Source organism: Phragmites australis, chromosome 18, assembly GCF_958298935.1.
Source record: "Phragmites australis chromosome 18, lpPhrAust1.1, whole genome shotgun sequence".
Classification (NCBI taxonomy): Eukaryota; Viridiplantae; Streptophyta; class Magnoliopsida; order Poales; family Poaceae; genus Phragmites; species Phragmites australis.
Window position 1 is genome coordinate 9,601,221 of NC_084938.1, and position 11,675 is coordinate 9,612,895.

Genomic DNA, 11,675 nt, shown 5'->3' on the forward strand with positions numbered 1-11,675 from the left:
TGCAGCAAAGGTGTGGCAAGCTCCAGCAGGAGAAGGGTGCACTTTCCGCCGAGCACTCCCAGCTCAAGGTGGACGAACGCAATGCCCTCAGCATTCTTCAAAACGTCTTCAAGTCTTTGGTGGATCCCCTGGGGAGCCTTAGGCTGGGAGCCACCGAGCCGAAGGACAACTGCACAGCTCGGGCCTGGGCCTACGCCAACAGGGTCCTGGTGGAAAATTTTTCTAAACTCCTAGCCACCATGGTGACGAGGGGCGCAGAGGACGTGGCGCATGCAGTGAGGTTGACTGTGGAGTACATTTTTCGGTGCTACCGCAGTCGTGACCCTAACTTCATCCTGGACCTTATCCGGGAGGGAGCCGTGGTCACTGGACTCAAAGCTGAGGAGTGGCTGCAGTGGGAGTGTCAAGGAGCGGTTGACTACGTGACTCCTATCTTCCGAGTGGAGGCCACCGAGAAGTAAAAAACTTGGTTGTAACTTTTGATTTGTAATATATTCGAGTGAAGCCTCCCACTTTTTGTTCTCTGAGGACTGCCCAAAGCTGACCGTTGCGGGCCATCCCGGTGGGGGACTCCTATATTTTTACATCGACAAAAGTGAAAATAAATAGGCCCTTAACACAGTCTATAGCATGCGGGAATAGTTGCTATAGACAATATTTTTCTCATTATATGGATGCTATCTATTATTTGTGGCTTTAACTTTTTTTCCCCGTGTCATCCAATAATTTAGTGTTATATAGACTATTTACAAAATAACTCAGTGTATGACTTGTCTATAGATGATAGTTCTATGTACCATTGTACATTCATGGTGCAGAAGGGGTTGGGGATGCTGGGATCGGAATGCAAGGGAAGCAAAGGAAGTTGGACCCGAAGGCACGACCGGACCCGCTTGTCAATGTAAAGTTTTATTGGGAGGCGGACAATAGTAGAGGTGGGAGGGGTAGTAGAATTAGGACAAATGCGGTAGTGAACGGACGAATGGTACTCTCTTAAATTTTTTTAAGAAGTAGAGATAAAGATGTGTGGCCTTCCTTATCGCATAGCTGCAACTATTCGAATAGTTCTATACTGTGTAGGTGTTGTGCACTCTATCCATATATCATGGTCAACTTGTTTTGTGTAGCACCTGTTGACCAATGTACACGCATATCATGGTCAACTCGTTTTGTGTAGCACCTATTGGCCAATGAATGCTATTCCCTCCATTTCAAAATATATGACGTATTAAGAATTTTAAAAGTCAAACTTTATAAATTTTAATTAATAATTAGTCAAATTATATACATGTTTAATGTACAAAAGATTATCAATAGATTCGTATTTCACATATCTTTTAATAAAATATTAGTTTCGTAGCAATTGATAATATATTGTAAGAGAAATTAATGGTCAAATTATACTTTGAAAAACTTTTTCAAATCTTAATACGTCTTATAAAAACAAATGGACGGAGTATTACACATGCTTTTAATGTGCTCTAAGAAATCCCTTCCTCTCCAACATATAAACCCCATGATGCATTTTCCAAATTTGATTTGGTTTGATTTTGAAGAGAAAAATATTTGCACATTTGAGGATGTTGCAACGCAAGTAGATTATTGGACTAAAGGGCAAAATTGGCATTTCACCCTCCATGGCATTTTTTTTGTTAATCCTTTTGGACTTGGTGGTCAATATAGAGCAAAAAGGATTTAGAAATAAGTTGTTTTAAAATCTGGATTCGAAATCTTGCCATGGAGCCGTCCTCATTTTAGGTCTTTTGCATAACTTTCAAAACCAGTTTTGCACATTCAGCAAAGTCTAAGGATCTTTTGCAAAGGGGCCTTGGCATGCAAATATTTTTATAACCTTCTGGAATGCCCTGGATACTAAGTTGTCCCCGTGAAATGGTTGGAATTTCCATGGTTTAGTTTTCAAATACTAAATTAAGCCCTTGTTTGTTTCCCCTTCGGATTATGGATTCTAGTTCCAAAAGCTAAAGTTAAAACAAATAAGTTGCTTTTTAAAAATGATGGTTAGACTTCAATATCATGATGCACACCGTAACTTTAAGGGAAATTACTAACCACTGTCATTATTATTCCATCCCGCTATTGCCATTGCCGTTATCGTCTCCCTCCAATCTCGGTTGTTCCACAGGCAAGTGATGTAGCAGCTCCAAATGACACTGGCTTACTCTCCGACCTCACTTGTTGCACCCTGTTCTCCCTCCACCTCTACTACATCGCCCCTAACCCTGTCGACGGTCCATCCTCCTAGGTAAACATTTCATTAAATGCAAAGTTTTGGTTAATTTTATCAATTCAGAACTATCAGGAGTATTACTGATATTACACACATCATCATGTCATAAGTCTCGTCCAAAATCCTATAGCATGCACTTCGTCATGTCAAAAGTCTCGTCCAAAATCCTCGATACTAAACAACCCCCCCTAGCTTTTGGATTTGGAGATTCAGCTTTTAAGAATCTAGCTTTTCAAAATCCACAATCTACAATAAACTTTTGTAAACCCACAACTGAAACAATCATGTCCTAAATATCTACTCTCCTACAACAAATTATGTATTCACGAAGTATGCAGACATTTATTCCTAAGCTCTCATTAATACTTTCCTCAAACTGATGCATGAATGCAAACGACGACATAAAAAAAGAAAAAAGTTTAGAAAATGTAGTGGGTTCCATCTAGAGAGCTACAACCTCTGACGAGCACATGAAAACCGGTATATTAGGCATTTGTGCAGTAGTAGGTATACCTGGGCATCATACATGTATAATTTTTGGTGAAATTCCTATAAAATAATTGTTTGACTTGTTCCTATTTGTACACTCAGACCTAACTCTAAATAAGATCAAGCAGCCTGCAACGTCCGATTTAAGCACCATATATTTAAGCAAATCAAGAACCTGATGCCCAAAATAGATCCAAATATATACGCCGTGGGTACAGCACCCAACCAAACATGCTTCCTTCACACAAATCTAGTCATGCGACTCATGCAGTACATTTTCCCAATTTGCTGTAAATTCCGGCACGCTAAAATCAGTCAGCAACTAACATAGCGAGGTAGAACTTATATGCTGGGACCAAAGCCGAATCATCTATGGAGTAGCGCTCAGCTGAACCGTCTTCTGCCGTCACAATACACAACAAAAGTACACTGGCAGCTCAAGCATATTACAGATAAAGATTCTAGTGGTTACAACTTACAACTCTGTGCGCTAAATCAGCCGAAGCACCACAAAAATTGTTAACAATGGCACTTCTTATCTAGCAGCACAACTATTTGCGCTGGCTCACCGGCAGGTAAACACCTTCAGCTGCCAGCCAGATGTTGTCTGGGCGCTTGTCGCCAACACCACATACCTGCAGAGGCAGAAACAAACAAGAAATCCAGTTGACCAAGAACATTCTTGATAGCACTGGATGAAACTGAACATGCCAACATCTCTGATGAACTCACCTCTTGCTGCCCACCGGCAATGCGGGTGTACTTCCTGTCATGGCTGTGAAGATAGCCACCAGTATCAAAATGGCGCAGTCGAATTCTCTGGCCCTGTCTCCATGTTTTCCCGCTGCCCTCAATCTCAAGCCTTATAATGGAATATCACAATGATTTTAGTTAGATTAAGGGAATGTGTGTTACAACAGCTCACTAAATTTCTGGGAGTGCTTACCTCCAGTAATCTCCAGTATCTGATTCATTATCACTGCCAAAGCAGCTAACCTGAGATTAAAAGTATATACATTTAGAACGATGATGTTTTAACATATAATATAGGTAATCTTGGACAGCAACATAATTCTACTCCTACAAACTAAAAAAAATGTTTATTTGACTAAAAGTCACCTTGAAGTTTGCATCCTGTCCCAAATGTTCATAGGAGACAACAAGAAGCAATGTACTAAAATCATATTCGCTTGGAAGCTTAAAGATAAAAAAAATGGTACACAAGGGGTGCTGAGGTTGTTGAACAACACCGCAACCTTTTACAACTCGATAACTAAATTTAGCTAACACCACTACTCGCATAATTCAATGATCATCTGTCTCTCTAAGAACATCTGCATGAATTATGCACAAATAAAAGAAAGTTACTGGTTGCTGACCTCCAGATTTCCCGTTATGGGGGAAGCATGAAGATGGCTGTGTAACCACTTTCTAGTCCTCATATGTTGAAGCCTCACAATTGCTCCATGTGCTATGGTATCGCCTTGATTTGCTGAAGAATCTGGTTGAGGTCTCACTACCTGTATTATCAGATATATCACAAAAAAGTAAGCTCTCAAGTAAAAGATTGACTGAGATTATCAGATGTATCGCATTACCATGAATTATGATGGTAACAGACTACTAAAATATATTCCACTATGAAGCAACTGAAGAAAAGTAAAAGTACAAGACACGCATCAATACCATATTACTCCCTCCGTTCAGAAATAGTAGGCGTATTTTTTTTTTGGGAAAAGTCAAACTTTATGTACTTTGACTAACATTTAATCAAATTATAAGAATATCTAGTGCATAAAAATTATACAACTAGGTTAATAATTCAAAATGATTTCACACTATATAGGTTTTGTAACTATAAATGATATATTTTGTGAGAAAACCTTAGTCAAAATCCAACTTTAAAGACCAAGCTCAAAAGAAAAACGCTTACTATTTCTGAACGGAGCAAGTACCAAATATTATGGTGGAATTCATATAAAAAAGAATATTATGCTTGGATTACAAATGCAAATTCTCTATAAGCTTAAAACAAAATAATACCTGGAAGATGAGTAATTATCTTGTTTAATTAGTACCATTCCCAAAATGCTAATTTAAAGTGCAGAATTCAAGGCACAACAAATTCATCACAAAATATACAATGAACAATAAAGTCCGCCATGATAAAGAACACTTCATGCCCTAGCAACTTTTTCAAGGAAAATTAGGCAAGACATCTCTCTAATTTACATCCAGGACGTGCTGCGTTAAACTTGTCGTGCAGTTGTCAATATTAGAGATGAAAAAATAGAGCATGGATATAATGGACTGATTTATTGCTAGCCAAACCATGGACCGATGCTACTAATCCCTATGATGACGAACTGACTCTAATAGATACCTACCAACCTTCAGTTCCTATTGTATCAGACTCCAAGAAAAAACTGACTTCTGAGTTCTCTACTAAACTGACCCTGATCTGGACATACTGGACTTGGATTACCCGTTCCGCATCTGCTTAGGTTTGTCAAACTGCTGCCGCACCCTTTCTTCTCTCTTGTTAATAATCTCCCACATGACAGTAGAATGTACGAAAAATGCCTACCGCAGAGGTGAAAATTTCTGCAGAGTGAGATATACTCTAGGCTGGTTTGGTTTCCCAGCAACTCATAGCTAAAAGCATTTACTCCTTCGACCAAATTCTTAAGGCGTCACCATGGGAAGCTTATGGTCAAACTTTTGTGTTTTTGACTAATAATAGTTTCTCCAATATTTAGATCGGCCACAGAAAACAATTTGAGTAATCTGTGACTGTCATGAACCTTAGTTGCAGAGATGGGTAGAAGTCCATGTAGCAGTTACAAAGAATCAGGCAATTTTATTCGGCAACTCAATTGAATCCACAGTGTTCGTTTGATTGATTCCAAATACCAATAATAAACTTAAGAAAGGTACGAGCTAATACAGCATGAAACAAATTAACCTGACTCAAAAAAATTAAGTGCACAGGCATTAGCTATTTGTATTTGATCAAATTGTCTTTAATGATCAAACAAACTGGAGAGATACATACCCAGTAGCTATTGGCGTCGTCGACGTTAGGGAAGCTGGTGACCGATTGCTGGCCGCTCCCAGATCCATACGGCACGTCGTGGGAATGCAGCCGAAACTTGGTCCTCTCATGCATCAACTTGATCACCGACCCGTAGGTTATCTGGACACAGATAGATGAAACAATCGTATCACTGGTTCAATCCACCAAGCACGACGATACTGAGGAAATTAATTAAGCACAAATCAGCTAATCCAAAACGCGCAACACTAACCCAATAATCCAAACCCCCCGCGAACAAAAATATACGAAGACACAGAGGAGATGCAAAAGTCCACCCACCTGGACGACGCTTTCCGGGTCGGCGGCGTAGGACGCCGTCGGCGCCGCCTCGGGGAGGTCGAGGCCGAGGTAGAGCAGCAACGCGAGCGCGAACGACGCGGCGGCCATCGCCAGCAGCAGCACGAGGAACCAGGTCCTCTGCCAGAACGGCAAAGCCTCCTCCTCCGGGCCCGGGTCCGCCTTGCCGCGGCGCCTGATCCGCTCGCGCGCGAGGGCGCCGGCGAGGCTGGTGGTCCCCGCCTCCGGCTGCGGCTGCTGCTCGGCAGAGGCGGTCCTGCGGCGGGAGATGCCCTGCGTCTGGGGCGTGGACGGCGCCACCGCGGCGGGGTCGTGGCCTTGAGGAGGCAGTGGCCGGAAGCTGCTAGATGGTTCGCCTCAGGCTCTCTGCTGCAACGCCTTCTGGCCGCTTTGAGCTCGCGAGGAGAAGGCGAGTGTTTGAAAGGCTGGGGCCACGAATGACATGTGGTCGTGCAGAGTTGGCCACTTGGGGGGGAGGTGCGGTTTTCTCGGCCACGTCATGGAGGCGGTGCCCGGCGAATGGTTAGTCGCCAGCGTGGCTGCGGGGCCGACATGGCGGAATGTGATTGGTTGGGGGAGCCTAGGCTCTCGTGGCAACGGCTTTGACGGGTTTGAGTCCGGTCAGCTGGTCTACTCCGCCGTGCCGGTCGGTCGGTGGTGTAAGGCCAACTCCAATATTTACTTCAAATTTTGTACTCTACAATATTATTATAGTATTATATTATAGTATTTACTATTATTATTATAGGATTATTTTTTTCAATAATCTTCAACAGATACTCTATACATTAACTCTATCTTCTCTCATATTTTTTTTTCGGTTAACCGTCCACACCTCTCCCTCATCAACCACTCCATCCACCAACCGCCCCCTTCCTTCCAACCGACGTCGGCACGCGCCTGGCACTCGGTCTCGCCCAGCCACGCACGGAGCGCACCCGTTGGCTCTCGGTCTCGCCCAGCAGGTGAGCCGGAGAGGGCGCGACGTCGTCGGCGTACTCATCCTCCTCGACGAAGAACTCGATGGTCTTGGTCTTGAACGCGAGCGCCAGATACGCCTCCACGCGGGGAAGCTGGAGCTGCACGACGACGGGGTAAGGGACAAGCCGGATGCCAAGGCGAACGTCTTCGCGGATCTTGGCTCCCCGGTGTCGCTGCTGCGGGCGCAGGCAACTGTGACGACGTCCTCGTCATCGTCCTTCGGGTTGGCCAAATCGCCGGCGCCGTCGAATGCTGGGATGGCGATCGGGAGGAGCCACTCTAGCGAGCTGGTGGTGGTGTTGCTGTGGGTCATGCCAAGGAGCTGATGGCCTCGTCGACTGCGCCGTCGGCGACGCAACACAAGAAAGGCCTCCAAGATTGACGCAGCACAGGGATACGGCTCCAACGTTTCTTCTACAAAGAAGCCGCTCCTCTCTCCTCTTTTGCCGCCACCACATTTCTATACCACCGGATTTCTTCTAAAAAGTACTGTAGCATTAAAAAAAAGAGGGATTTGCCGGTTGGAGTTGGCCTAATAAATACTCTAATCCTCATACGCGCGTCCGCGCATCCGTGGCTCGCGCACGACGCGTGGCTCAGCAGCAAACAAGGCTCCTGCGTGGTCGCGTGGTCCCTCCCTGCTTTTACGCGTTTGCCGCTGGTGGAGTTTGGGAACGAAGCTCGGTAAAAACAAGCTGTCTCTCACAGGCAGCTCCAATATGCCTTTGCTGTTCCAATCTTTTTTTTTTCTTCTTTACCCAGAAATTTTAGGTGAAAATTATTCTAATTTATTTTGCAAAAATTTATTGATATTTTCAGAAAGAAAGACAGGAAGCTTAGTGAAAGCAAAGCTCTCTACCTCATTCACTCTCTCCCTTTCTTCTCTTTCCCGGTCATTCATTCTCTGCCTTTCTTCTTTTTCATGATATCAGGTGTAAACTTAGTGCACCGTTTTTGGAAAAAGATTTGTGAAAAGAGTTTAATGTAATGTTTTCATAAAAGAATTTATGAAAAAGTTTAGTGTAATGTTTTCGCAAAAGCATTTTATGAAAAAGTTTTAGTGTAATGTTTTTGAAAAAGATTTGTGATAAAACTTGTTTTGCAAAGTTTACAACAAAAGCGCTAAACTTTGTACACGAAAGTTTTAATATTTTTGCTGTAAATTTTTGTTTAAAACTTGTTTGGTAAAATTGTACATGAAAGTTATTTACTACAACCTTTTTTACGTTAAGAAGCTAAGTTTTAGATAAACTTTTAATAGAAACTTTTTGTTTACTTAATATTGTTGTTAAAAGTTTTCTACTGTACAAGTATTGAATGAAACTTTTTTTGCAAATTGTTTTGAAAAGTTATTCACGAAAGTTTTGTAGACACAACTTTTTTACAAAACTACTTACAAAGTTTGTTCACATAACTTCTAGTTGGCTAATTTTTTTTTTCTAATTTTTCGAAAAAGTTTACAATATAACTTTTTAAGCTCAGTTTTCATAGTATTAGTTTTATTTTTTTTTCAAGTGTAATGTTCTAGATCAACAAGATATTTTTAACAGTTTTTACAAGTGTATGAGATCATTTTGTTTATTTTTTTTACTCATACTAGTTTTCTGCCCGTGCGTTGCAATAGACGCCAAAAATTTATTAAACAAAAGTGACGTAACATCATGGCAAGCGTGACACAACCCTAGCAAAAGAGCATTTAGGTATTGTCGGACTGGAAACAACGTCAAGGTGCCAAAGAGATGTATATCGTACTCACATGTGGACTGACAGGAATGCAAATATTCTACCGAACACTTCCACAATTACATCCCCTACCAACATGAGATCTCGTCCTAAAAATCCCTAATTCAGCACCCTAATAGAGAGATCGCAGCAGTCTACCTGTGGCAAATATCTCAACATTATTCGTGGGGCAGAGGACTAACCGACAAAGGCAGGAATCATATGCACGCCGGAGCCACAGGAACAGACGGCCTCGGACACCTTGTCCACCAGCGGCAGCTCCTTAGCTGGCGTCGCCCTTGCCCTCTCCCTGCACAACACCCGCCCCCGCTGTGGCCTCCACCAACGCGTACCCCTCTGGCGCCATAGCCCTCTAACATCGATGCTCAGAGAAGTTCTTCCCTTCAATTCAAAAACCTAAGCGAGAGACAAAAGGAAAACAATTTGTTAAGACCATTCAAATTAAAGAACAAATAACACTCCAAAAACAACAGTTATTATCATGTCTCGACTCATTAGGTTCTTACAGTTTTGGCCATGAAGGCTGGATGCTCAAAGCAGCACCCTCCAAGCTATCTATTTTGGGAAGCAAATCTATGAGTTTAATGTTTGCACGAAAAGAGAAAGATGAGGACTATTTAAATAGGTGAAAGATCAATACCAAAATAATTTAAGGGATTGCCTACCTGTCATTAAGTAGGGAGCTCCCTGAACAATCGCTTAGCATGTAGAGAGACTGCTACAGAGGAAAGAATCTGATCAGCTTAAGCTCTCCAGATGTTGAAAACTCCATTGCTTCATAAACTCTCCAGATATTGACAACTGCATTAAGGAACTATTAGAGAAAAACAGAGGGACAAAAATAAAAGGATTACAAAGAGATCCATAATGTCAATTTTTTCATAAAAGATAGCATTAAAAACCTACTGCACGATGGTCTTGTTGCTGAAAAAAAAAACATTTTGTCCCTATTTAGCTTAGGCGTTATGGTCCACTGTGATTGTGTTGTATTTTTCTGAAACAAATGTCAATAAAAAGAAGTATCTGGAAAGCAAAGCAAAATCTTTGCAAAGATGATTCAAAACTACTGTAAAGTGAATAACCAGTACATAAAATTGTAGTGAATCCATAGGGGCAATGGTGCAAGGGAAGTACAATTATTTAATATGTAATGCTGCGAGTTATGCACATGCAACCATAAAGCTCAACTTAGGATTTGCCGTGAGGTATTGAGTTCGAGCAGAGATTGGAGTCCGGCGAGGAATCACCTCGCGGAATGGATGGATAGAGGCAAGCGTACTCAGACGTCCACGCCAACCCTAAATCCGGTAGAGAGGAGGATAGCCCTAGGCAAGAAGCGAGCACGTGAAGATTGGCAGGAGAGACGCGGGGGGGGGGGGGGGGGAGGGGGTGCCGGTGGGCTGCCATTCTGGGGCGTGTGGATCGCGCCCAGGAAGGGAGGAGCGGAACGCGGGTATTAGAAAGCACATTCAAATCATGCAAAGAAATAAATTAGAAGAATTTATTTATAGGTAATTGACCCGCATTGAAAAATTAAATGTCATAAACTCTACTATAGGTCAAAGACCATGGTAGGCAACACCGACACCAATGCCAGTAAAACCAGCCTAAACTGAAACAAAGCAATTCAATATTAATATGTGATGACATCAAACTAACAGCTTATGAATGGAGAATGATGATTGATTGTTTTGCAGGTTTATAACCTCAGTGATTGGTGTATCAAGAACCCTATCAGGGCCATACTTGTATAGCAATCCCTTTGATATCTACAAAGAGCACAAATGAAGAGAAGCTTAACACCAATAGCATTCGTATATTAATTTTCAGTTGCCACAAAGAGATAGAAGGAAGCATAAACCTTTAGAAATATTACTGACCTTATATGCACCTTGGTACTCCCCAACCTACCACAAAAGTAACAATTATTGGACCAAAAGAAACAAAGGAGAGAAAAACAGACAAGTTAGGCTACCAGTAGTACCTCTTCTCCCATCAAGAAAACAGAAGGATCTGCAGACATTTCCTCATCTAAGGAGGAATTCAACGCTTCTCGCACAATCATCTAAAAGCAAAAGAATAATTGTGTAAACTCAAGTAATGCATAACAGAGAAGTAATTATCTAGAGAAGCATGCCATTTTCTTGATCTAACAACCTAAAAGGTCGTCTAACTATACCAGCTATCCCAGAGATTTTAAGGCATATGGAAAATTGGATTTCAGTTATTTTGGCTGTACAGAAGCAGAGATCACACTCGATACTTAGCTATGCTATCGACCAAAAATGTTCAATCACCAAGATCAACTTATTCCGTCACATTTTGGTTCAATCATTCCAATTTGGTAAAGAAGGATTTACCAATGCCATTTGGTAAAAAAAACATTTACCAGTGTCAGTGTTTCCAACGACCATGCATTGCATCTTCCAATTTAGAGGTGAAATGTCACAAAACCTGAAGACAATGCCACCTCTTCAGGAGCAAGTATCGAAACAGTTAAGTGCATATGATAAGTTATCAGGATCTTCCAACATAACCAAATCAATTCTTCCAGTGTACATACTAAGCATCCACCACCATATAGTGAGCATACTATTTGGCCCCCTAGGATAACCACCATACAGCACACCCTAATGTTAGGTGTCCTCCATAACATACATCTAAACAGTAGCTACACTGAAGTACAATCCATAATCTACAACTGCTACTGGTTTTCGCCGTGCGCTTACTAATTATCACTCTCATACACATCTACTTCATTACCCAACCACTTAGATACCACCTAACTGTTTCCTGGTACAGCTACCATCGAATCCATCA

General features: G+C 41.9%; 1 protein-coding gene across 1 annotated transcript; it reads right to left on the reverse strand.

Annotated features, from left to right (window-relative positions):
- Window positions 1-2,939: 2,939 nt before the first annotated feature.
- Window positions 2,940-6,565, reverse strand: LOC133898998 (stromal cell-derived factor 2-like protein). Its single transcript, XM_062339862.1, has 6 exons — window positions 6,114-6,565; window positions 5,793-5,933; window positions 4,117-4,257; window positions 3,684-3,733; window positions 3,470-3,599; window positions 2,940-3,372 (listed from the first exon to the last, which is right to left on the reverse strand). The coding sequence occupies exons 1-6, from the start codon at window positions 6,219-6,221 to the stop codon at window positions 3,289-3,291; spliced, it is 654 nt and encodes a 217-aa protein (XP_062195846.1). The 5' UTR covers window positions 6,222-6,565; the 3' UTR covers window positions 2,940-3,288.
- Window positions 6,566-11,675: the final 5,110 nt, after the last annotated feature.

Bases quoted from the DNA above. Each gene is read 5' to 3' on its own strand.
- LOC133898998 (XM_062339862.1), bottom strand. From the start codon at position 6,221: ATGGCCGCCGCGTCGTTCGCGCTCGCGTTGCTGCTCTACCTCGGCCTC. The intron at 3,734-4,116 runs GTCAGCAACCAG...TTTTAATCTCAG, and splicing joins CCATAACGGGAAATCTGGAG to GTTAGCTGCTTTGGCAGTGA. The intron at 3,600-3,683 runs GTAAGCACTCCC...TTCCATTATAAG, and splicing joins GATACTGGAGATTACTGGAG to GCTTGAGATTGAGGGCAGCG.